This window comes from Mesoplodon mirus, assembly GCF_964341445.2.
Source record: "Mesoplodon mirus genome assembly, chromosome: 19".
In the NCBI taxonomy this organism is placed as follows: domain Eukaryota; kingdom Metazoa; phylum Chordata; class Mammalia; order Artiodactyla; family Ziphiidae; genus Mesoplodon; species Mesoplodon mirus.
The window spans coordinates 356,332-382,994 of NC_138995.1; the positions used below are offsets into that span (position 1 = coordinate 356,332).

The 26,663-nt window shown below is 49.7% G+C and overlaps 1 protein-coding gene across 1 annotated transcript in view; it reads left to right on the plus strand.

The window, feature by feature from the left end:
* Positions 1-4,106: 4,106 nt before the first annotated feature.
* Positions 4,107-26,663, plus strand: part of FANCA (FA complementation group A) — a gene marked incomplete at its 5' end in the record, with an annotated part of 52,616 nt that continues 30,059 nt past the window's right edge. The window contains 17 exon segments of the mRNA XM_082607864.1: positions 4,107-4,119; positions 4,122-4,268; positions 5,115-5,224; positions 5,583-5,676; positions 11,803-11,945; positions 12,036-12,131; positions 13,419-13,492; positions 18,783-18,895; positions 20,185-20,267; positions 20,591-20,624; positions 21,068-21,134; positions 22,504-22,616; positions 23,378-23,454; positions 23,721-23,862; positions 24,172-24,305; positions 25,563-25,673; positions 26,521-26,616. Of these exon segments, the coding sequence (XP_082463990.1) occupies positions 4,107-4,119; positions 4,122-4,268; positions 5,115-5,224; positions 5,583-5,676; positions 11,803-11,945; positions 12,036-12,131; positions 13,419-13,492; positions 18,783-18,895; positions 20,185-20,267; positions 20,591-20,624; positions 21,068-21,134; positions 22,504-22,616; positions 23,378-23,454; positions 23,721-23,862; positions 24,172-24,305; positions 25,563-25,673; positions 26,521-26,616 (1,647 nt within the window).

The window sequence follows — 26,663 nt, forward strand, 5'->3', positions numbered from 1 at the left end:
TGGTGATACACTTTTTCGCGTCTGAAAAAGTCTTTATTTTGCTTTTTATTTTTAAAAAGATGTCTCTGCTAGGTATAGAAATGTGGGTTGATTTTCCCCCCCAACCCTTTATATATGTCACTTTGTCGTCTTCTGTTTGCATAGTTTCTAAAGAGGAATCTGCTGTATTTCTTATCTTTGTTATTCTGCATTTAAAGCGCCTTTGTTTTCTAGCTGCCTTCAGGACTCACTATTTCTTTGGTTTCAGCAGTTTGAATATGGTGTGTGTGTGTGTGTGTGTGTGTGTGTTTCATCCCATGTTTATCCTATTTTGTGTCTTCTAAACTTATCAGATGTGGTGTTTGCTGTCTCATTATTTTGGGAACATTCTTGGCCATTACCTCTCAAATATTTTTTCTGCACTGTTTTCTCTTTCTTCTTTTTTCGGGAGTCCTATGACATGTATGTTATACCATTTGGTACTATCCCACAGCTCTTAGGTGCTTTTTTTTTTTTCTTGAGTTCCTCTTTGTTTTCCAGTTAGAGTACTTTTTATTTCTCCTCACCTGTGTTGAGCCCACTGATGAGCCACTGAAGGCACTCTTTATCTCTGTGACCATGTTTTTCTCTTTCATACTTTTCACATGTCTGCTGAATGTCCTCATTCCTTCATGCACGTTTCCCACCTTTTCCACCAGAGACTTTAGCATATGAATCATAGTTACTTAAAATTCCCTGTGTAGGGCTTCCCTGGTGGCGCAGTGGTTGAGAGTCCGCCTGCCGATGCAGGGGACACGGGTTCGTGCCACGGTCCAGGAAGACCCCACATGCCACGGAGCGGCTGGGCCATGGCCGCTGAGCCTGTGCGTCTGGAGCCTGTGCTCCGCAACGGGAGAGGCCACAACAGTGAGAAGCCCGCGTACAGCAAAAAAAAAAAAAAAAAAAAAAAAATTCCGTGTGACTGTTCCAACATCTGGGCCACATCTGGGTTTGGTTCTGTTACCTACCTTGCCTTTTAGTGATGGGTTGATTTTTTTTCTCTCGCTTTTGTCTGTCTCGTAATTTTTGATTGCATGCCCAACATTGTGTGTGGGCCAGGAGAGTCTGAGGTAGTGTTCATGCCTCCTTCTCTGCTCGGTCATTAGTGGGGTGGGGGGGTGAGTCAGTCTGGTCTGGAGTTGAGCTGGATTTGCGTTTCAGTGTGCTTTGGCCACCTTCCACACAAGACTCCTCCAGCACTGCCCTGTGCTTATGGTGGGAATGGGTTGCTGAGGGGTTTTCTCAGTGCAGCTGCCCACTCTCCGCTTACAGCCTTCCTTGTCTCTGGACACTTTGGCCTCACCCGGAGTGGTGGCTGCTGTTGCTATCACTCAGCACTTGTTAGCTTGGTGGTGATGGGAGCAGTGTTTTCTGTTGTCCCAATCCAGCCTCAGTGATGGTCTTTGCAGCTTTCCACATCCTAGATGCAAGTTAAATTCACGAGGTGATTTCAGGTGAAACAAAGGCAAATTTTAAAAAAATTTCTTTAAGTTGTTTCATATTTAGTTTATGATACAGGAGAATAATGGATTTCCATTTATATTGGCACATACAGTTTTCTTTTAAATTAGATTTTGGTTTTTAAGAAGTGATTACATTTAACGCAAAATTGTCCCTAAATAATGCTGATTATCAGTGGATGTTGGGAAGGCACATGCAAGAGTGATGTTTTGGAAACACTGAGCTATGGCCCATGTCTGACAGAAGGTCTCACCCAGCACAGGAGGCACGCAGGTCATGACAATGGCATGTTCGATGTGCTTCAAATAGCTGCTTTTCATCGTTCTTTGAAGCAGAAGGATGAGGACTGTGATGATGGGCAGTGAGGGATAGCTCTGGTGTGCCTGGGGTGTGTGTATGTGTGTGTAGGTGTATGTATGTACGTGTGTGTTGAAGCTTCTACGACCTACTTCCCCTGGCAGCCCCATCCAGGGGTCTGGCATCTTGAATCTGACACACTCACATTTGAACTCAGCCTCTCCTGTTATTGTCTCTCAAACCGTCCTCCCAGTGTCTCCACCTCTCAGGTGAGGCATGTGTGTATGTATATGATGCACATGTATATATGATGTATGCATGGGTATATATGGATGTATGTATATGATGTGTGTGTACAGTGTATGTATGCATATGATGTGTGTATGTTTGTATGATGCATGTGTGTACAGTGTGTATATGACGTATGTGTGAATGATGTATATGTATCTGTATATGACGTATGTGTGTATGTGATGTGTGTGTGTGACGTATGTGTATATGATGCATGTGTATGGTGGGTGTATGAATGATGATGTGTGTATGGTGTATGTATGTATGATGTGTATGTGTGTATGTGATGCATGTGTATGTGTATATGATGTATGTTTGTATGATGTATATCTCCACCCTCCCAATGGCTCGGGTTAGAAAACTCTGCACTTCTTCCTCACCTGGCAGATCAACCTTCGAAGTAGGAACCGATCTCATCACTTCTCTCCATCTCATGACCACCACGCTGGTCAAGCTCCCTGTCCATTGCCGAATAATGGCCTGAGCCCATCTCCCTGGCCTCTGTGCCCTGCCTTTGCCTCCCTACAGTCTCTTTTCAACCAGCTGCATAACTCATGATGTGCACCCGCCAGGGCCCTGCGCACTTGGCGTGGAGGCCGAGGCCTTCACAGCGCTTACAAGGCCACGTGGGTGCTCCCTCCCCTCCTAAGCTGTTTGCTTAGTGCGCAGCCGTGTGTGTGTCTCTGGCAGTTCTGGTCTCAGCCAGCCTCTCCCCCTTGTTTACCTCACTGGTGGGTAGTCAGTAGCTGGACGGCCTGTGATGGCCTCATTTCCAGGTTCTGGCAGCAGGCAGGCTGCTGGCCAGGGCATGGGACTGCTGGCTGGGCGGCCACCTCTCCTCCACGTGGGTGGTCCTCAGCACGCTGGCTCAGGTGTGTTCCTTGGAGGTACCTGGCTCTCAGCACCAGCTCTTTTCAAACTCCTGTTTGTGTCACGTCACTCCTGTGTCATTACCAGCCCAAACGGAAGGGATGGAGACGTGGAGGACTCGTGGCCGCTTTTTGCAATCCCCAACGGCCACGTGCTGTCTAGCAGGGCCCACCTCCAGTGGACCCTTGTTTACCCACGTTTAGCAGCCCCCAACCTGGGTGGGGCAGCAGCAGTTATGCAGGGTGGTCATGGCGTGCATGCAAACTTGGAGTTTCCAGCCGCTTGGAAGCAGTTCAGGAGGTGGCAGTGAGTGCTCTCTGAGGGCATCCTGCACCCGCACGGTCTTCACGGCCGATGGGACCACGTTGTGTGAAAACCTGGACACTGAGACACGGGGCTGCACAGTGATTGTGAGATAACAGAAATGTATGTCAGTCTCTGTGCCTATCGTGGCACAGACCTCCTGAAACCCCTGTAAATTCCTAAGTGGGAAGAATAATAGGAGCATCTTTTTCTCTAACAAGTGTACACTGGGTGGGCTCCTGGTTGGCTCCGACACAGGGGCTGAAGGCCAGAAAGGCCAAGCCATGGTTACAAGCCTGGGATTTTCAGCCCTCCTTCCCCCTCATCCTCCAGAGAGGGGAGAGGGGCTGGAAATGGACTTCACGTGTGTGACCCCTGTGGGTGTGACCCCTGGCTGTGTCCCCTGTGGGTACGACCCCTGGGTGTGCTCGGCCGGGGTGAGCTGCGCTGTCCACCAGGCGGCCTCTCGTTTACACCTAATTGAAGTCAAGGCAGAGCAAGCCTCACCTCCGCAGTAACACCGCCGCCCCGGGCTCCGCGGGAGACGAGGGCGCAGCCTCGTCCTACACGGTTTCCAACTGTCAGCGCGGTTTTAGCGTCTCCCTGGATTTGGGTTTGTCGGATTGTTTCTTCATGCCCAGCTCTGGGTCATCTCGACAGGGATAATGCACAAGGGATGGCACAGTTTTCTCGCCCGTGACGCCGTTTGAATCAGCACCGCAAACCTCCAACGTCAGTGATACCTACCTGGCCCAGGTGTCAGTCATCCCGCGTTCCCGCCACCACCAAGATGGCCGCCGTGCGGCGCCACCAAGATGGCCACCTAGGCTCCGCCCTGCAGGGTGTGGCCGGGCAGCTGGCAGCCAATGGGCGCGCGCGCCTTCCGCGGCCAATGGGAAGGCAACGCGGGCCAGAAGCCGAGAGACGTCGCCCGTGGTTCGTTCGTGGCATGTCGGCCTTCCGGGCGCGGGACGCTGCCTCGGACCCGGGGCACGGGAGCCGCAGGCGGGCCTGGGCAGAGCTGCTGGGTAGGTGGGCGCGGGGCCCCAAGACCCCTTCCCGCCTCAGCCTCCTTCGGCCAGTCCCCGTCCCCCCCTCACTGAGCCCCGACCGCGGCCTGTCCCGCACTCACCCCCGACGCCCGGCCTGTCCTCGCCTCACGCCGACCCGTTCCCGCCTCACCCCGACCCCCGCCCGTCTCCCCCTTACCCCGGCCTGTCCCCGCCTCACGCCGACCCGTCCCCCCCTCACGCCGACCCGTTCCCGCCTCACCCCGACCCCCGCCCGCCCCGCGTCAACCCCCCCCGCCCTTCTCCTCCCCCACGCCCACCCCGAGCTCTCCCCTCCTGGCAGCCCTCTGTCCACTCTGTCCAACGAGTGGCCAAGAGGGGTGGTTCCAGAAGGTAGGGGGTTAAGATTCACTGCCCCCCCGCCCCCAGTAGCCTGGATGACAGTGACTGTTCAGCTCAGCTTAGCCCCAGAGTCACGTAACCTCTTTGAAAGGATCAATCCCAAGAAACTAGCGTTGGTACCATCCTGCCAGCTAAACTACACTTTACTCAGATTTCACCAGTTTTCCCCATAATGTCCTTTTTCTGACCAGTCTCCCGCGTGGTAGTTACTCCCGTCTCCTAGGTCTCCTCCAGAGGGTGACAGTTCCTGGGTCTTCCCGACCTGGGTGTTTGGAGGAGTCCCTCAGCTGGATGTGTCTGATGTGTCTCAGGAGTAGATTAAGCTTGTGTGGTTTTGACAGGAATCCCATGGAAGTGACATTCCCGGGTGCGTCACCTCCAGGGGTACAGGGTGTCACGGTGTCTCCTTGCCTGAGTTTTTAAAGAGTGCTGTAATTTTTTGAAACTGATTTTCTCCCCTAGCGGGAAGAGTCAAGAGGCAGAAATGGGGTCCTGAAGGTGAGCAGAAGGTCAGGGAGTCGGCTGTGCGCCTCCTGAGGAGCCACCTAAACCTGGGTGACCTTGTGCTTGAGGTGAGTGGAAGTTGCTTTTGCCTTTGCGAGCACACTTGGGTTCGGGGCTTTTGAGCCCAGCCAAGCATCATCTTCATGAAAGACACCTGGCAAGCCTCGTGAGTATCTGGGAGAAGCAGCCATTAAGTTTGCTGTCCAGGTGAGAAAAGTAACCGGGAGCATGTATCTATTTGGAGGTAAAACAGTCCAGAGAGGAATCTGGTAGTTCTCAAAGGCTTCAGTAAGTTTCACCTTTTAAAATGCTTTTTTACCTCGGAATATTTGGGAATAGCGTGGTAGGCAAGCACTGTGTACATTTTGGTTGTTTTCAGGACATGGCTTGAATTTTAAAATGGAGTGCTTGGTGTTTGGTTTCTAGGTAGAAGGTCCTCCCCATAAACAGCTGTGTCTCAGCCGGCTGATTGATGATGATGGTCCTGGGGCCCACACTGACCTTTCCAGTTCATTGATAGGTAAGTTAGAGCTTCATTTTCTTAACAGATTGAGTTATGGAAGAGCTTTATGTAAAGTGACTTTTTAAAAAAAAAATTATTGCAGTATAGTTGCTTTACAACGTTGTGTTAGTTTTTGCTGTACGTAAAGTGACTTTGATTTGCTTATAACAAGCAGACGTGTAAATTCCCCCAGGTAATGGTTTTCTGCTTATATGTGTGGTCCCCAGCCACAAGTTTTTGTGACTTGCTTGAGGCTTGTTATGAGGCTCTTGTTTAAAAACAGTGACTCAGCCTCGGACTCAGAAGCAGTAGGAACCAAAGTTACCCTTGGAAAAATGGGACAGAAACATGCCCCTCATTTCTGGAAGTGGTGAGAACAGGCTCTGCTGGGTAGGGAAGTGCAGCAGGCAGCCAGAGATACAGGCTGACCTGGGGAGACTGTGGTTTGGGTTCAGACCACTGCTAGAAAGCGGATATTGCAGGAAAGCGAGTCCCACGAATGTTTCGGTTTCCTGATGCATATAAACTTTATGTTTACACAATAAATACTGTAGTCTACTAAGTGTACAACAGCATTATGTCTAAAAAAATGTACATACCTTAATTTAAAAATGCTCTATTATTAAAATTCAAAATACTACTTTATTGGGGCTTCCCTGGTGGCGCAGTGGTTGGGAATCCGCCTGCCAATGTAGGGGGCACGGGTTCGAGCCCTGGTTCGGGAAGATCCCACATGCCATGGAGCATCTAGGCCCGTGCACCATGACTGCTGAGCCTGCGCTCTAGAGCCCATGCTCCGCAACGAGAGAGGCCCGCGCACCGCAATGAGGAGTAGCCCCTGCTCTCTGCAACTAGAGGAAGCCTGCGCACAGCGGCGAAGACCCAATGCAGCCAAAAATAAATAAATAATATAAATAAAATAAAAAACAAAGAAACCTTCAAAAAAAAACTACTTTATGGCTAAAAATGCCAACCATCATCTAAGCCTTCAGAGAGCTGTGATCTTTTTGCTGGTGGAGGGTCTTCCCTCAGTGTTGATGGCTGCTGACTGATCAGAGTGGAGGTTGCTGAAGGCTGGGGGGTTGTGGCCATTTCTTAAAACAAGACAGCAATGAAGTCTGCTGTATCTTCCTTTCACAAATTCTCTCTCTGTAACCTGCAATGCCAGCTGATAGCATTTTACCCACAGTAGAACTTTCAAAACTGGAGTCGGTCTTTTCAAACCGTGCTGCTGCTTTATCAATTAAGTTTATGTAATAGTCTAAATCCTTTGTTGTCATTTCAACAGTCTTCCTGGCATCTTCATAAGGAGCATGTTCAGTCTCAAGAAACCACATCCTTTGCTCAGACACAAGACGCAACTCCTCATCGTTCAAATTTTATCATGAGGTTTCAGCAATTCAGTCACATCTTCAGGCTCTACTTTTTTTTTCAATTTCTGTAATTTTTTAAATTGAAGTATAGTTGACTTAACAGTGTTTCACGTGTATAACAAAGTGATTCAGTTATACATACATAGATAGCGCGAGCGCATGCGCGCGCTCTCTCGATACACTTTTTCAGATTCTTTTCCATTAGAGGGTATTACAAGACATCCAATATAGTTCCCGGTGCTATACAGTAGGTCCTTGTTGTTTATCTGTGTTTTTTTGACTTTTGTTTAAGATTTTTTGATGTGGACCATTTTTTTAAATTAAATTTATTTTTATGTGTTTATTTTTGGCTGCGTTGGGTCTTCATTGCTGCGCGTGGGCTTTCTCTATTTGCGGTGAGCTGGGGCTACTCTTTGTTGCGGTGCGCGGGCTTCTCATTGCGGTGGCTTCTCCTGTTGTGGAACACGGGCTCTAGGCGCGTGGGCTTCAGTAGTTGTGTCACGTGGGCTCAGTAGTTGTGGCTCACAGGCTCTACAGCGCAGGCTCAGTAGTTGTGGTGCACAAGCTTAGTTGCTCCGTGGCATGTGGGATCTTCCCAGACCAGGGCTCGAACCCATGTCCCCTGCATTGGCAGGTGGATTCTTAACCATTGTGCCACCAGGGAAGTCCCTGATGTGGATCATTTTTAAAGTCTTTCTTGAATTTGTTACAATATTTTTTCTGTATTATGTTTTGGTTTTTTGGTCCCAAGGCATGTGGGATCTTAGCTCCCCAACCAGTGATTGAACCCGCATTCCCTGCCTTGGAAGGCAAAATCTTAACCACCGGACTGCCAGAGAAGTCCCTGTTTATCTGGTTTTTTTTTTTTTTTTTCGATACGCGGGCCTCTCACTGTTGTGGCCTCTCCTGCCGCAGAGCACAGGCTCCGGACGCACAGGCTCAGCAGCCATGGCTCACGGGCCCAGCCGCTCCGCGGCACGTGGGATCCTCCCGGACCGGGGCACGAACCCGTGTCCCCTGCATTGGCAGGCGGACTCCCAACCACTGCGCCACCAGGGAAGCCCTGTTTATCTGTTTTATATATAGTAGTGTGTGTATTTTAATCCCAAACTCCTAATTTATCCCACCCTGCCCCCCTTTCCCCTTTGGTAACCGTAAGTTTTCTATGTCTTTGAGTCTGTTTCTGTTTTGTAAATGGTTCATTTGTATCATTTTTTTAGATTCCACATGTAAGTGATATCATACCACATTTGTCTGACTTCACTTACTTTGATAATCTTTAGGTGTATCCATGTTGCTGCAAATGGCATTATTTCTTTCTTTTTTATGACTGAGTCATATTCCATTGAGTATATGTACCACATCTTCTTTACCCATTCACCTGTCGATGGACACTTATGTTGCTTAGGTTATTGTAAATGGTGTTCAGGCTCCACTTTTAATTCTAGTTCTCTTACTATGTCCTCCACATCTGTAGTTACTTCCTTCACTGAATTTTTGAACCCCTCAAAGTCATCCATGATGGCTGGAATCAGCTTCTTCCAAATTCCTGTTAATGTCAACATTTTGATTTTGATACATCCTTCCCATGAATCACAAATGTTCTTAATGGCATCTAGAATGGTGAATCCTTTCCAGAAGGCCATCAATTCACTTTGCCCAGATTCACCAGAGCAGTCACCATCTACGGCAGCTATAGCCTTACGAAGTGTATTATTTAGATGATAAGAGTAGAAAGTTGAAATTCTTCCTTGATCCATGGGCTGCAGGATGGGTGTTGTGTCAGCAGCCGTGAAAACAGCATGAATCTCATTGTCCATCTCCAACAGAGCTCTCGGGTGACCAGGTGCGTTGTCAACGAGCAGTTGAAAGGAATCTCTTTTTTCTGAGAAGTAGGTCTCAACGGTGGGCTTAAAATAATAAACCATGTTGTCAACAGATGTACTGTCATACAGGTTTGTTTTTCCATTTTTTTAGAGCACAGGCAGAGTTAATTTACCATAATTCTTAAGCGCCCAAGGGTTTTCAGATGGTAAGTGAGAATTGGCTTCAACTTAGTCACCAGCTGCATTAGCCCCTAACAAGAGAGTCAGCCTCTTCTTTGAAGCCGGGCATTGACTTCTCCTCTCTGGCTGTGAAAGTCCTGGATGGCATCTTCTTCCAGTAGAAGGCTGTTTCCTCTACATTGAAAATCTGTGATTCAGTGTAGTCACCTTCATGGATGATCTGAGCTAGAGCTTCTGGAGGACTTGCTGCAGCTTCTCCATCAGCACCTGTGGCTTCACCTGGCACTTTCGTGCTGTGGAGATGGCTTCTGTCCTTCAACCTCATGAACCAACTCCTCCTGGCTTCAGACTTTGCTTCTGCGGCTTCTTCCCCTCTCTCATCCCTCATAGAATTGAAGAGAGTTAGGGCCTGGCCCTGGATCAGGCTTTGGCTGAAGGGAATGTTTTGGCTGGTGTGATCTTCTGTCCAGACCACTCAGACTTTTTCCATATCAGCAATAAGCCTGTTTGGCTTCCTTATCATTCGTGTGTTCACTGAAGTAGCACTTTTAATTTCCTTCAAGAACTTTTCCTTCGGCTTCGCAGCTTGGCTAAGTGTTTGGTGCAAGGGGCTTTAGGTCTGTCTCAGCTTTCGACATGCCTTCCTCGCTAAGTCATTTCTAGCTTCTGATGTAAAGTGAGAGATGTGCAACTCTTCTTTTCACTGGAACACTTAGAGGCCACTGTAGGGTTATTAATTGGTCTAATTTCAGTATTGTGTCTCAGGGAAGAGGGAGGCCCGAGGAGACGGAGAGAGACAGGGGAGTGGCCGAGAGCTGGAGCAGTCAGCACACACAGGGTATTTGTGGATTAAGTTTACCATCATCTATGGGTGTAGTTTGTGATGCCCCCAAACAGTTACAGTGGTAACGTCGGAGATCATGCATCACCGATAACGTAACAAATGTGATAATAATGAAAAAGCTTGAGATATTATGAGAATTACCAAAATGTGACACAGAGACACCAAGTGAGCAAGTGCTGTTGGAAAAATGGTGCTGATAGACTTGCTGGGTGCAGGGTCACCACAGACCTCCGTTTTGTAAAAAAAAAAAAAAGGCAATCTCTACAAAGTGATAAATCAAGGTCTGCTTGTATGTTTCTAGGTCCCCCACCCCACTTTGAGAATATGAGACAAGGAGAGTTCTGTGGGAATAACAAAATAAGTTATTTTCTGGTCTTTCACATTTTTATTATGTAATGACTGTCATTTCAGAAAGATGCAGTCGGCCCTCTGTATCCATGGGTCCCACATCTGTGGATTAAACCAACCTTGGATGGAAATATTCAGGGGGGAAAAGAATTCCACAAAGTTCCAAAAAGCAAAACTTGAATTTGCTGTGTGCCAGCAACTACTTACACAGCATTTACATTGCTTTAGGTATTATAAGTAATCTAGAGATGATTTAAAGTGTCTTTGAGGATATGTGTAGGTTATATACAAACAGTACGCCATCTTGTGTAAGGAACTTGAGCAACTGCGGATTTTGGTATCCACGGGCAGCCCTGGAACCAATCCCCCTGGAATACTGAGGGACGACTGTATTAACTAATTCACTAATTTGTTTTAAATTTCTACTCTGGTAATCTTACACCCCAGGCTTGCGTTGGCAGCTGATGCCTAAAGGTCACAGTGCTGCTTCTCTCGGCCGGAATTGTACTTGGATTTCACAAACTGTGCGGGGTGCAGGGAACCAGCTCAGCCACACACTTCCTTGTGTGGACTTTTGGATCAGAGCATAAGAACTTAGATAAGAAGCTCTTCACCTTGACCACAGAAATATAAGTAGACTCAACTCATGAATTTTTCAGTTGTTTTTCCTGCTGAAGGTGGTGGCTACCATACGTATTCATATTTGTATAAAAATAGAAGCCTTGTAAATAAAAACAGGGATAAACTTTCCCATGGACACAAATTGGAAATAAATGGCTAGAAATGAGCATTTTCTACAGTTCTGCCATGAGTTATTTCTTGACCACAGTGGTGGATAGTATCTAGTACTGTCACTTGGAACCTTTACAACTGTTGCACGTGTTTTCACTTCTGTAGTGGTCTGTGTTTCAAAGCCTTGAAGGGAATGGTCATGTGATACAGTTTCCTGGTTTTTTTTCAATTAGTTTTGGAAGTCAAATAAGCTAGAAAACAGTTTTCTTGTTGGCATCATCTATTTCCAGACTGCCCAGCATTTCTCCTTTTATTGAGTGCAGACCAGGGGCTGGTCCTTAGGAGGCAGGTGGCTGCCTGTGGGCCCAGCTTTCACCTGGCAGCCCAGGGACCGGGCACATCTGTGGCATGCAGTGCCCACCATGTGTGTGGCTGGCATCAGGAAGCCAGACCGCGTGTCCAGTCAAACATCGTCATACGGTTGTGGGAGTGGTAACTATAAAAAACTGAAATTTGTTAAAAGTCCTCAATTTATTGTGCTCCTTTGGAAAGAGTTGCTAAAGCTCTTGGTCAGAATGTATCTGCCAAGCTCCCTTGTTTTTGTCGTACAAAACGCACAGATATGTACATGCGACCATGGGCTTCAGGTGCTGCCCTGATTCTCGTGAGCTTCTTCGCTCAGACTGCAGTTGCCTTACTTTCATACACCGTGTTTCCCCCCAGATCTCTTCTCCGCTTCAAAAGGCAATTTTCTGAGGTGCTAGAGCTTCGGAGAAGACATTTGACCAATCTACTTCAGTTGTACATTTTGTGTGTGTCCGTGTCTTGTCTCATCTTTAAGGCTCTGCTTTGCGCGACCAAGCCGCGCAGCTGGGTGTTCCAGCGGCCGTCCTGTCCAGCCAGGTGGTGGCCTCTGGCCTCGTGCGGGTCTGTGAGGCAGATGCGGGGCCCCCTCCCAAGGTGCTGCTGACACCGGACCAGAGGGTAAGACACAGCACGAGTTGCTGTTCAGCTGTTTGGGAAAATTGGACATTTAATACCGTTTCTTAGAAAAGACTTAATCTCTCTTTTCAGAAGAAACTGTCTTCCTTGTTTGAGATCGCTCAGAATTTATTAGCACAAAGCATGTTCTCCCGTCTTTCCTTCTGTCAAGAATTACGGAAAGTACAGGTAAAGTTGAGATTGTAACTCTGACTCTAGGGTTTTCAAGCTTTCTGTTGATTTTGGTGGAGCCAGTAAAATCCCCAGGTTTTGTTAGGAATTCCAGCAAGCATCGTATTAATTACAGAGACTGGGGTGCCTCTGTGGATGGGAAAGAAGGACCATCAATCATGATGTTTGTCAATATTCACCCATCATTAGTAATATTTATTAGAATAGACTATGCATAGAAACATCATGCTTTGCTTTCTTAGGTATATTATAATGAACCATTTCCCAGGGTAGCATAGTAAACTAGAAAAACGTGATTTAAAGTGATTTAAAATCTTTCTTTTGTTTTTGGCTGTGCTGCGTGGCTTTTGGGATCTTATTTCCCCTATCAGGGATTGAACCCGGGCCCCCTGCATTGGGAGCAAGTGGAGTCTTAACTGCTGAACTGCCAGGGAATTCCCTTATCTGTTCTATTTTGAATTCAGTAGGCCTATAGGTTTTTTCTTTAATTTTAATTTTATGTTGGAGTGTAGTTGATTTACTGATTTTTGAACAGTTCAAAGTTATCGCTTAGTTACTAAATGAGATCAGTTAAGTATATAGAAGAAGGAAAGAAAAAAACCAAGATGATGGTGCATTCATGGTTTTTTCCCCCCTTTTATCCAGCATACAGTGTAGAGCTCAGTTGACTGTCAGGCGTTGGTATGGCCCCTGCGCCGTTGGTAACTAGCTAAATGCACGTGGATTGGGATGGTCCCGGTGTTTGCAGGTAGCAGAGATGAGTGGGCGGCCGTGGCTGATTGGGTGGTTAGGAAGGGCTTCCTGGAAGGAAGTTTCGTGGGGTGTGAGGCATGAGTTCCTGGGTGAAGAGGAGGGCACTGTGGGCGTTGGGGCCGAGTCCGACTGGGGCTCCTTGTTCGAGGGGGTGGGCGCATCAGTGCTATAGCCTGGAGGGCCTCCCTGGGAGGACAGACCAGAGTCTGAACTTTGTCCTGAAAGCTGGGAGGAGCCACGGAAGGGTTCTAAAGAAGAGGAGAGATTGGCCTGGCCAGTTACATTTTGGAATCTTGTGTTGGCCGTAGTGGAGAAAGGCCTGGAAGTGGACTAAGCTTGAGGCTGGGCAGAGAGCAAGCCTGAACCTGAACCTGGGAACGATGGTGGCAGTGGTGGGGGGGCGAAGGTGGTGATGTGAGTGTTGGGAGGCTTGGTTTTCAGGAGAGTACGTGGTTAAGCACATAGGCTGAACGTCTTGTAGGAAAATGTGTGCATGAAGGACTGACTCATAGTTTCTGTCATTTTCTGCAGAATTCTTTGCTGCTTGAAGCTGTGTGGCGCCTTCATGTTCAAAACATTGTAAGCCTCCAAGAGCTGCTGGAAAGGTATACCAGTGATTATTTACCATTAAAGTAAATTGAACATTTAAATTAAAATTTTATGTAACATGAAATTTAATTAATATTACATGATTTATTTTTTCTGATCTAATATGATTTATTTATATGTAAAGCCGAAAATCACGTAGAGAAGCAGTTGCTTTATTATTTAAAGAGAACATTTGTTATAATTGAAGTCTTCATCATGTACAGACTTGGTAATGTTTTCTTTGTATAAGATGTACAGTGCGGGGGCTTCCCTGGTGGCGCAGTGGTTGAGAGTCCGCCTGCCGATGCAGGGGACACGGGTTCGTGTCCTGGTCTGGGAGGATCCCACATGCCCTGGAGCGTTTAGGCCTGTGAGCCATGGCTGCTGAGCCTGCGCGTCCGGAGCCTGTGCTCCGCAACGGGAGAGGCCACAACAGCGAGAGGCCTGAGTACCGCAAAAAAAATAAATAAATAAAAGATGTACAGTGCGATAAAGTATTTTTAAAAACTAAAAAAGAGACATTAAGGTAAATGTGGCTGATAGAATGTGTGCAACTCTTACCTCCTGAAATCCCACCAAGAGTCAGAAAGGGGGTTTTATAAAAGGAATAACCCTAACCCTATACGGTTGGGAGAGTCTAGGGGAGGAGAAGCAGGAGGTGGAGGGACGGGTGGTGAATGACTTAGCAAGTGAGCTGGCGGTGCGATGGCGCCGGCTGCCTCTGGGTGAGGGGGTGAAGGGGAGGGGGGCTCAGAATGAGCTGACTGAGAACACACATGAGAAGCATTTGGAGCTGTAGGTGGATTGTCTGCTCTGCTCTAGGCAGCCAGGCAATCAGTCCTTCCCTGGTCGACAGAAGGCTGGAGGTTTACGTGTTTATTCTCTGGTCAGGGAAAACAGAGAATGTCTGGTTTGGGGGACTGTCAAGCACAGTTGAAAATGCTGTATTGAAACCAGTGGTGGCCTGACTCGTGGGTCACATCCAGAAGTCGTGAAAGATTGATCAGTTTGACTGCGTGAAAACCGTATCTCCTAGCATACACGCCTGATGTCAAGGTACCAGATACATGAAGCAAAACCTGACAACTGAAGGGAGAGATGGACTTTCAACTATGATCATTGGAGCCTTCAGTCCCCCACTTTGAGTAACGGGTGGATCACCTGTTCAGACCAGCAACGACCCGGAGACGAGAGAGAGCAGCACTCGCAGCTGGACGTACCTGATGCCCACAGAACGTCCCCCCCAGTGGTGCCCAGCTCCAGGATAGGTCACTCGGTTCAGGCCGTAAACCAAGTTGGAATAAGTTTAAAAGGGTTGAAACCATACAAAGCATGTTCTCAAGCCACAAAGGAACTGCATAGAATCAACAGAAGAAAATTTGGGAAATCCATAATATTGGGAATTAAGCAATAGACTTTTTTTAAAAATAAATTTCTTTATTTATTTTTATCTTTGGCTGCGTTGGGTCTTTGTTGCTGCGTGAGGCCTTTCTTTAGTTGCAGTGAGCGGTGGCTACTCTTCATTGCGGAGTGCATGCTTCTCGTTGCGGTGGCTTCTCTTGTTGCGGAGCAGAGGCTCTAGGCGCATGGGCTTCAGTAGTTGTGGCACGTGGGCTCAGTAGTTGTGGCTCGCGGGCTCTAGAGCGCAGGCTCAGTAGTTGTGGCGCACAGGCTTAGTTGCTCCGCGACATGTGGGATATTCCTGGACCAGGGCTCGAACCCGTGTCCCCTGCATTGGCAGGCGGCTTCTTAATCACTGCGTCACCAGGGAAACCCAGCAATACACTTTTAAATAATCAATGGGTCAGGGAAAAAAATCACAAGGGAAATTAGAAAATACCTCAAGACAAATGAAAGGGAGAACAACACACGAAAATTTATGAGATGCTGCTAAAGTAGTGCTTAGAGGGAAATTTACAGCTGCAAAAACCTACATGAGAAAAAAGAATGACCTCAAATCAGTGACTTAAACTTTGACCATAAGAAACTAGAGAGAGAAAAGCAAACCAAACCCAGAACAAGCAGAAGGAAGGAAATAATAACAATTAGAGCAGAAATCAATGAGATAGGAAAGATAATAGAGAAAATCAATGAAAAAAAGAAAAGTGCTTTGAAAAGGTTAGCAAAATTGATAAACCTTTAGATAGACTTACCAAGAAAAAAGACATAAATGGTTAAAATCAAGATGAAAGAAAGGTTATCACTGCTGACCATACAGAAATTAAAAGCATTTTAAGGTAATACTGTGAACAATTTTTAATTAATTAATTAATTAATTAATTATTGGCTGCATTGGGTCTTGGTTGCTGTGCGCAGGCTTTCTCTAGTTGCCGCGAGCGGGGGCTACTCTTCATTGCAGTGCGCAGGCTTCTCGTTGCCGTGGCAACTCTTGTCGCGGAGCACAGGCTCTACGTGCGCGGGCTTCAGTAGTTGTGGTGCATGGGCCTAGTTTCTCTGTGGCATGTGGGATCTTCCCGGACCAGAGCTTGAACCCGTGTCCCCTGCATTCGCAGGTGGATTCTTAACCACTGCACCACCAGGGAAGTCCCTGTGAACAGTTTTTTGCCAATAAATTAGAAAACAGATAAAATCGATGAATTTCCAGAAAAATGCAAAAGACTGCACTGGCTTAAAAAGAAAAGAACTGAATAGATCTGTAACAAGAAAGGAAACTGAGTTACTAATAATATAAAGGCTTCCCACAAGGAAAATCTCAGGGCCTGGCGTCTCTTGTGAACTCTGCCAAGCACTTAAAGAGGAAATGTGCTATCCCTTCATAAATTCTTCCAGAAAATAAAGAAGGCTGGAATACTTCCCACCTTACTCCACAAGGCCAGTAATACCCTGATATCAAAGCTGGACAAAGACGTCACAAAACAAGAAAACTACAGACCAATGTCTCTAATGAATATAGATGCAAAAATTCTCAGCAAAATATTTGCAAACTGGATCCGGCAACATACAAAAAGGTCTAAACACCATAATAAGGGAGATGTATCCCCAAAATGCAAGGTTGGTTTAACATCTGAAAATTAATTAACATATTTAATAAAAGGACAATCTTAATAGAAGCAGAAAGCAGTTGACAAAATCTTATACTATTTCATGATAAAAACTCAGCAAGCTGGGAGTAGAGGGAACTTTTCAACCTGATAAAGGTCATCTGTGAAAAACCCACAGCTCAGATCAATGTCATGAGACTGAAGGCTCTCGTACAATCAGGAATGTTCTTAACACTTCTGTTCAACATCACTGGGGTTTCTAGCCAGGGAATTAGGCAAGGGGGAAGAAAAAAGGCATCCAGATTGGAGTGGAAGAAGTAAAACTCTCTGCGGATGACGTGATCTTCCATACAGAAGATCCTGAGAAATCCACAGCATAAAAAAGTTCTGGAGCCATAAATGAGTTCCGTGTGGTTGCAGGATGCAAGTCCAATACGCAGAAATCACTTGTATTTTTACATGATACCAGTGCACAACCTGAAGGTGAAATTAAGAAATAATTTCATCTAATAGCACATCAAAAAGAGTAAATTAGGAATAAGGTTAAAGAAGAACAAGACTTGGGCACTGAAAACTATAAAGCATCATTTTTAAAAAATAAATTTATTTATTTATTTATTTATTTTTTGGCTGCGTTGGGTCTTCGTTGCTGCACACAGACTTTAGTTGTGGTGAGTGGGGTCTACTCTTCGTTGTGGTGCGTGGGCTTCTCATTGCAGTGTCTTCTCTTGTTGTGGAGCACGGTCTCTAGGCACACGGGCTTCAGTAGTTGAGGTGCACAGGCTCAGTAGTTGTTGCTTGCAGGCTCTAGAGTGCAGGCTCAGTAGTTGTGGTGCACGGGCTTAGTTGCTCCACGGCCTGTGGGATCTTGCCAGACCAGGGCCCAAACCCGTGTCCCCTGCATTGGCAGGTGGATTCTTAACCACTGCGCCACCGGGGAAGCCCATATAAAGCATCATTGAAAGAAATTAAGACCTAAATAAACAGACGTTCCATGTCCGTGGATTAGAGACTTAATATTGTCAAGATGACCCTGCTCCCCAATGTGATCTGTGAACTCAGGGTCCTTCACAATCTCAGCCGGCTTTTTTTATAGACATTGACAAACTTGTCCTAATATTGATATGGAAATGCAAGGGACCCTGAATAGCCAAAAATTATTCAGAAAGAAGGAAAAAAATTGGAAGATTCACACATCCTGTTTTTTGGGGTTTTTTTTGCGGTATTCGGGCCTCTCACTGCTGCGGCCTCTCCCATTGCGGAGCACAGGCTCCAGACACACAGGCTCTGCGGCCATGGCTCACGGGCCCAGCCACTCCGCGGCATGTGGGATCTTCCCAGACTGGGGCACGAACCCGTGTCCCCTGCATCGACAGGTGGACTGTCAACCACTGCGCCACCAGGGAAGCCCTGGTCAGTTGATTTTTGACAACGGTGCTAAGACCATTTAATGGGGAAAAACGGTCTTTTCAACAATGGTGCTGGAACCACTGGACATCTACACGCAAAAGAATGGTGTTGGACTCTACCTCACACTGCAGATGGCAACTAACTCAGTGCATCAGAGACCTAAACCCAAGGGCTAAAACCATAAACCTCCTAGAAGAAGATCTGAGGGTAAATCTACATGACCTTGGATCCTGCAGGGGGTTCTTGGATATGACACCGAAAAAATAGGTCCTTTAGGCTTCAGCAAGTTTTAAAACTTCAGTGTGTTGGCCCTATCAAAACAATGAAAAGACAGTGCATAGAAATTGTTTGCAAATCATATATCTGATAAGAACCTACTATCTAGAATAAAAGGATTCTTAAACTTCAACAAGAAGAAAAATAATCCAATTAAAAAATGGACGAAGGATTTCAGTAGACATTTCTCTAAAGAAGATTTACAAATAGCCAAGCACGTGAAAAGATGCTCATCATCCTTATTCTCCAGGGAAGTACAAATCTGACAAGTGAGGCAGGTGAGGGTTCCCCCACCCTGCTCTGTGCCCAGACAAGGACTGTCCTGCAGGGCTGCTGCATTGCTGACGTCTAGAGCCCATTATCGCTACTCTCACTATTTATTATTACTGAAATTTCTTTTTTCCCCCAAGAATAGTAAGCTACTCCAAATAAATAAACTATTTGAAAAAACGGATGGTTTTTAACATCAGTGGCAGCCATTCCTGATGCCCCTTGTACATCTGCTGGCCCCGTTGTGACTTGGGACGGGAAGACTGAGGTAGTCTCTAGCTCGCTGTCAGTGGAGTGAGTGTGAAAGTGGAATAATGGGGTCAGGTGAGCTGTGTGCTTGTTCCCCCAGCCATGCCGACTCTCAGGCCATGGTGGCCTGGCTCTCCAGGGACCTGCGCCTGCTGTGTGAGCAGACAGAGGCACCCTGTCAGCACGCCGATGTCGCCAGGGCTATGCTTGCTGGTAAGTTCACGGCAGAGGTGGGTTCTTGGGTACAATTGCTTTAGACCAGTGGGAATGCTTTCTGCTGTGATGATCTGTGGGAAGCAGAGCGGCCCACACACTCCAACAGGAAGTCATTGCAGTCCGTACCTGTCGTTGTGGGTTTGCATTGAGCTTGAGTTGTGGAAATGTCAGCCTGTTGACCCGATGGGTTGGGCCGGAGCTGGTGTGTTCAGGATGTGCACCTCGTGACCTGCGAGCAGAGGTAGGCGGCGCCCCCGGCACCCCAGCTCCCACCGTGGGGAAGCGAGAGTCCAGGGCTGAGTTGACTGAAGACGCAGTTCCTAGACGATGCGCAAAGGACGCAGGGTCACAGATTGGTTGTTTGCAGATCCCAGGGAGCTGGGGATGGGCCGTCCTCCGTCCAGGTCACAAGCGAGCAGGAGAGAGCACAGCAGAAGCACCAGTGCTTGTATGGTGGCCACTGGCTTTCCACGGCTCAGTTCTAGGTGGTGGTTTTACAGGATGCCCGGGAGAAGCAAAGTGGGAGCTTGGGCAGGAATCCTTATTTGAATGTGGGGACTCTGGGTGAGCAGGGCTGCCCTGCTGTGGACGGCTGGGCAGCGCCACACCCTGTTCTTCTGGCACCTTCCCTTTCTCTCCGAGTCAGCAGGCCCGCCGTCACCAGTCATACCAAAGGAATGCAGTCCACAAGTGAACGGAAACCTCGATGAGAGGGGTTCCCTGCAGTTAGTTGGCTTGTGGACTGTTTTCCTTTGCAAAAGGTGCATTCCTTTTTCCTAAAACTTTCTTGGTGATGTGAATTATTTCCAATTCCTGAATCCTGTAATCTGGTCCCAGATTAAATTAAAATTTGACAGAATCTTTTTAATTCCAGTCCCATTGGTCGTAACCTTTTCAGAAGGTATGAGTCCATTTCCTGCCTCGTCCCCCACAATGTAGTGCTTCCAAGCCCTAGAAGTGTCCGTGTATGGTTGGTGTAGGAGGTTGGCTGAGAAGCAGGCCAGTAAAACCCTTAGAAGATACTTTTTTGTTTTCAGTGAGAAAATCCTTCCTATAAACTTGATGGATTGTGTTTCCTTTTCGCATAGAGTGTGGCTCGGGGAAGAGGCTCTGCTTGGCTGGGTTCGCTGGTGTGGTCGGTGGGCTCCCTGGGGCCGGGAGCCGGTGTCCCCCCAGCTCCATGCAGGTCCTCACTCTGCCGGCCCCTCTGAAGCTGGTGGTCTGTGTGATTCACGGCTGTTCAGAGAGCACAGTGTATGTAAATGCTTTGGTTTTGTGGCTTTCAGATTTTGTACAAATGCTTGTTTTGAGGGGATTCCAGAAGAATGTGGATGTGAGAGGAACCATGGAGCCGGAGTCGATGTCCCAGGTGGGGAGGACACCAGGCCTCGTGGGGCAGCGGCTGCAGCACGAGGGGCCTACGCTGTAGTTGTCAGCTCTGTGCGGGGAAGTCCGCTTTGCTGTCACCATAGGGCGCTCCCTGAGTGCAGGTGTGAGGGCACGGGCATGGGCCTGGGCGGTGGTCTCTCCCCCACGGCTCTTGAGGGTAAAGCCCTCCCCACGGCCCAGATCCTGGGCTGTGCCTGAGGGAGAGTCTGGAGACAAGCTCTTTGTAAAGTCGAGTCTTGGTTTACTGGGGGTGACGGCTGGCTCGCTTGTACCCTGTGTAACTGCAGTGTTCTGTCCCCACAGGTGGCCGTTGCTGTTCTCGACAGGATGCTGGCTTGTGAGTGGCTCTGTGGCCCAGGTTGTAAATGGCCTCCCTTGCTGGTTAGGGATTCCTGTGGTTCGCCGCCTTTCCAGCTCAGTGCTGCTCCTGGGAGGCCTCTTTCACGGTTGTGATTGGGTCTAAACTCACCAACTTACTTGTTCTTCTCCTGCTGTCAGTTTTGGTGGCTTCACATTTGATCTCCAGAGCAGCAGAGGTGACCAGTTGAATGGTTCATTAGGGAAGCATTTTCTTGCCTACATGTTGTGCTTGATTTTCAAGGCTTAAGTCTGGTACCACTGAGACACTTGGGATCTTGCAGGGCTTGTGCGTCGGGGGGTTCGGGGGCCTAGGAGGCCTGTGATGGCAAGGTGTCCGTTACCTGACTTGCCCAGAAGCAGTTGGTCGGGGCTGTTTATGATGGACGATGACGACGTGCTGATGTCTCTCTTCTGCCTCAGCCGCGCTCGAAGCTTTGGCGGCCGGGATACAGGAGGCGTCCATAGCACACAAGGCAGTGAGCTGCTGGTAAGTTCTGGGGGTGGGCCTGCCGGCTGAGTGGTCCCAGGTATGCTGGTCGCCCCCGAAGGCCCAGTGATCCTTTGCCATTGTGGTGACATCAGGAGCTGGAAAGCACTAGAAGTCCTCTGAAGATGAGGCCCTTCCTGTGGGAACCATGCCACCTCCGGGTCTAAGGGGAGGGGGTCCTCGGGGTCCCAGCCAGGGAGACCTTGCCTGTCATGCCTGCCCCCACAGGACCCTCCACTTGCTCTCCTTGGTTCTGTGGAGGCGCATCCAGGTACTTGGGGACCGAACGTTGGGGTGTCAGGTTTGCTTCGGAGTAACATGGGGTGAGGCCACCTGGACCTTGGCTCTCTCCTGGGAACCCGGGAGATTTCCCAGCATTTCCAGGCTTTGTTACTCTTCCCATTTTTCAATTATTTTGCTCCTGATTACCTCTTCTCCACGATTACTTTAATGGTCCTCAAACCTGCTGGGTGAGTACTTTACTGATGAGCATATAGAACACTGCTCTGTTCTGTGTTTTATGCAGTTTCACGATGTGCTGAGTCCGTGCTCAGACTTGTTCCGGGAGTCAGATCACGACTTTTCACGATTTTCAATTAGTTGCCAACACTTAGAGTAAAGTCAGACGTCCCCTCCCAGTCTGGGTGGCCATCCTGCCTGGAGCCTCCTCACTGCACGTGTGACATGGGTAGTTCACATGGCTGCTAGGGCCCCGGATTCTCTCCCCTGAGGGGTCGGGTGGGGCTGATCATGACACCCCGCTGTCGGACCCGGTCTCCCTTTGTCCCTCCTGACCTGTCAGTGACATCCTGCTCCCTCTCCTTTTCTCGCTTCTCCTGTCGGGAGAAGGACATCCTTGGCTCCAGGTGTGGTTGAGAGCCTCCACGTGTTGGGGCAGGATCAGGTGCTCAGTGGGAACCATGGCCCTGCCACCTCTGGTTCCCATTTCACAGATGGGGAGACCGAGGCTTTGCGACTGTGCTGGGTCTGGGTCCAGCCACTGGCTGTCGTCACCATAGCCTCCGTCACCTCCTGCGAGGCCCAACCTTCTCTGACCTCACTCTGACCTTCTAGCTTCTCCATGTGACAGCCACTCCATTGCCTTTGATTGTGTCCTGTTGAAGCGACGCTCCCCTGGATTCCCTTTCCGTCTGCGGCACGGCAGCCTGGCTGCAGGCCTGGCTGGGGAAGCGTGGGTAGGGCCAGCCTGTGAGCCTGCGCTGGGGTCTGCAGTCGGGGGCCAGCGGGTCCCCATCTGCTTCGCCAGCGAGCCGCTCCTCGTGTGTGAGCTGCCGCCAGGTGCTGACACTGCTGAGTGGCGGGAACCTGCAGGGGTCTCCTCCCCTGAGATCCTCTGCTGCCCCTGCAGGTTCGGTGTGTTCAGTGGACACGTGTATCGAAGTATAATTTCAACCGAGTCTCCAAAGAGGTTCTTCTGTCACACTCTGACCCAGATCCTCACCCACAAGCCTGTGCTGAAAGGTGGGTCCTGGTGCCCTGGGTGCCTCCCTTGACAGAAGCTCGGGCCGCGGATGTTAACGCTGGTAGGACAGTCTGTTTGTCATTAAACATCTTCTCATTGGAAAGCAACACTTTCCCGTAAAGAAAATTTAGAATTAAAGAAACGTCACCCATTATTGCCAAAGTAGAATATCTTTAATATGAAGCCCTTCCTGTCTTTTCTAGATAGGTTTTTAAAACAGTGCTCGTACTGTGAATTTCAAGGTTCTGTTTCTGCGGCTCACGTCAGCATTTTCTGTGTGGGTGCATGGCTTTCTGAAGGGTGTCCAACACCCGAGTCATCTTCTGCCTGACGCACTGTCCCGTGAGGGCTGGGCGGTCTGCGAGGCTCCTGATGGTGCCTTCTCTGTGGTGCTGCATCCAGGGGCGCACGGAAGGCCCCGACAGAGGCTCCTGCCCTTCCGGAGGGCCTGGCCTGGCTGATGCATGCTTTCCAGCTGTGTCCTTTCAACACGTCCTCACTGACTGCTTATTCACAGTGAAAGTTTAAAAGCAGCAAAATTAAAGTGTAGTCGATGGGTTGGAGGATATTTGTAGCAGATATGATCAAGGGTTACCGAAGACACAGACATTTCATGACATTAAAAAATGGCTGGAAAATGGGGAAATGGTGAAGTTCACATACATTTGGGAAAGTGCAAATTAAAACAAGGTACTTTATTGATACTGAACTTTTTGATGATTACTGATGTGACGTTATGTGTATTTCCTCCTGAATGAAGTTTCCGACGCTGTTCAGATGCAGAGAGAGTGGAGCTTTGCAAGGACCCCGCCTCTGCTCAGTGGCCTGTACCGTAGGGTAAGTGCACAGGGGGGGTCCAAGGCCTGCTGCACGGGCTCTGTGGGTCCCAGGAGATGCCACAGCCACGGCCGTCCATGGCTGGACTGCCGTCCGGGTCCACAGACTGAACTTGTCACTTGGGCAAAGCACCTTGTCCTCAGATTGAGAACTCCCTACAGCCACTGCTGGCCGTGGGGGTCAGGACGGCAGGTGTCTCGAGTGTAGGTTGGGCCCGATGCAGAGTGGGAGGGAGTGGGGGCCCAGCTTTGACACTTCGGTTTCAGCTCTTCGTGATCCTGAGCCCAGAGGAGCTGGTGGGCCACTTGCAAGAGGTTCTGGAGACACAGGAGGTGAACTGGCAGCACGTGCTGTCCTGCGTGTCCACACTGGTGATCTGCTTGCCAGACGCACAGCAGCTGGTTAATGGTGCGCGGGGATGGGAGCCCCGTTGTGTTCCGTGCGTGTGTGTGCGTGTGATCCGTGGACCGGCGTTGGGGCGAGCCTGCGGGCGGAATCGCCGTGTCTGGCTCAGTGAGGATGGAAGCCTTCCTGCCTACCCAGCCGTTGCCCTCTGGACCGCCCTCTGCTGTCGGCCTGCCCGTGTACCCGCTGCTAGGCTGCGTGCGGGCCGCCACCCAGGGCTCGGGGGTCGGTGTTGGGTGAGCGGACTGTCCTGCCTGCCCCCCCACACCCGCTCCAGTCCCCGTCCACAGCAGTACCACTGCTCTCACCTAGGTTGGGTGTCGCGTTTGCTGGCTCGTGCGTTCGAGAGTGGTGACCTGGACAGCATGGTCTTGGCGTTCCTGGTTGCACGGCAGGCTGCGCTGGAGGGCCCAGCTGCCTTCCCGTCCTATGCCGCCTGGTTCCAGGTGAGCCGCCTGCGCTCCCGCTGGGGTCGACTCTGCCGAGACTGCTCAGCTTCCTATCTGCCTCATTGGGCCTCCTGCCGTCTCTCACAAGAAAATGAGTGAAATCCAGCAGGATAGGGTGAAAGCGAACACAGCTGCCTTTTTTTTGCACAGTGTGCTGCGCTGTGATTGGTTTCACGTCTGTCAGGGAGCACCCTCCTCTCTTCCCTGTTTCCCTCCACCTGCGCGTGTTTGCCCCTCTTCCCAGGCTGCTGAACCTGGCCGGGCCTGGGGGGCTATCTTTGGGACATCAGCTTTGAAGGTTGGGCATGTGTGGGTTTGGGTTTACGAGCCCTGTTCTTTGCAGAAGCTTTGGGTGGTGTAGCTATGGCCTCTTTGGAGAGCCTGCCTCTCTGCACCCACCGGGCTCTGTGCCTGGTGTGCCGTAGAGATGGTAGGCGTGGTTCTTTCTTTCGCGGAATGAGCTCCCTCCTGGCCCCGCGCTTCCCCCAGCTCCACACGACGGGCCAGGGGCTCCTGCTGGACGCACGTGGACTCAGTGACGGCGTCCACACTCCTGCCACTGAGAGACTTACCAGAGTGCGCTCAGTGCTCCGACAGTAGGTCCAGTGCTGTCGGCCTTGTGTGCTCGTTCTGATGACTTCGTGCCTGTCGTCTGTCTGACAGCACAATTGTTCAGAAGAACCACAGGGTGTGCTTTGGAGGAGGAGCTTCCGTGGGCCTCGTGGTGTGGCAGGCGGGCCTCTTGTGGCTGGCGTGAGGCGAGTGCTGGTCTCTGCAGGCTCATCGGGACATGTTCAGGGCCGACACCTCTTCAGAACCTCCCTGCCCTGGGCACCCCCAGGCACCCCTGGCTGCCCTGGTTTCTATAAGAGTCCACTCTCCTGCTGTGGCATGGGCACTTTGCCCGAGGGCCCACCCCTGAAGGGATCTCATCCACTCAGACGGGCTTGGGGCTGGAGTGGAATGAATTCACCTGTGAGGAAGGGACTCTTGCAGGGTGGTTAACAAATCCTGTCACTAACGTTAATAGAAAGGCACCATGTTTACCATTTTCTACAGTAATATATTTTTAATTTTCAAAATAAATTTTCAGTCCATCTGTTTAGCTAGGCCACAGCCATGCTGTCCTAAAGACAAATGAACTGAAATGGCTTTGCTTCCCTTTTTCTGCTGTTTTTGAGGCCGGGATGTAGCCATGGCCACCACACGGCGGGTCCTCCCATCGCCCCCACCTCATGCCCATCCTCCCCACAGGCCACCTTCGGGAGCACAAGGGGCTTCCACAGCTGCAGCAAGAAGGCGCTGGTCTTCCTCTTCAAGTTCCTGTCTGACCTCGTGCCCTTCGAGGGCCCCCGGTACCTGCAGGTGAGAGGCCGGCGGCAGCACGTTCGGCTCAGGGCAGCCCCGCAAGTGACAGTCACAGAATGCAAACGCCATCCTGGGGTGTCGGTGCACTCCTGAGGAGGCATGTTTCTTATAGTAAATGCCCAGAAACCAGCCGCATGTGGTCCTAGGAGCTGGTGAGTGAGCAAAGGGGGCCTGGTGCCTGCATAGAAAGGGGTCCCCACACCACGGACACCGAGGCCAGCAAGTGTCCTGGGTCCCATGTTTGGTTTTTAAAAATGATATATTTTTATATTGAAGGAGAAGGATCTGGAAGAATATGCCCCCAGTGGCTGTGGACGTTCCTTCTGGGAGTGGAAGACTTCACGCTCCAGTTTACGTTCTTTCTCACCATGTACATTAGTCTCATGATTAGCAAGTGCCTTGCAATGAGCTTTGTTTTGTAATCAGATGACTATAACCAGCATTCGCTTTGAGGGGTAGGGCACTTGGAAAATGAATCTCACCTTCTTTTTTTAATTAAGAAATGCATATTTCATTTCAAAGAATACACGTGACGTAACTCACGCAGCCTGGAGTCCGGTCTCCCCGTGCATCTCAGTCCCTGCTCCCCCTGGGGCCCCGACGCCTCCCTCCGAGGGGAGGAGGGCTGTGGGGGGGGGTGGGGCCGGCTCTGGGGCAGGGCCCCTGCCGCCCCTCCCGGCCCCGTGCAGAGACCCTCACCCAGGACTCCGTCTGCCCCACCTCCAGCTGTGGCCCTGGAGTCTTTGGCTAATTCTTCAACTTTGTTGCCGTCAGTATGAGTATCTCCCCCAGAAAGTCAGGACAGCTGATGGGCTGATGGACCTGCTCCGCCCTCTGCCTGCAGGTGCACGTCCTCCACCCGCCACTGGTTCCCAGCAAGTACCGCGCCCTCCTCACCGACTACGTGGCGCTGGCCAGGACGCGCCTGGCCGACCTCAAGGCGAGTCCCAGCCTCCCCTGCTGCCTGCTCCTCCTCTCTCTCCGCAG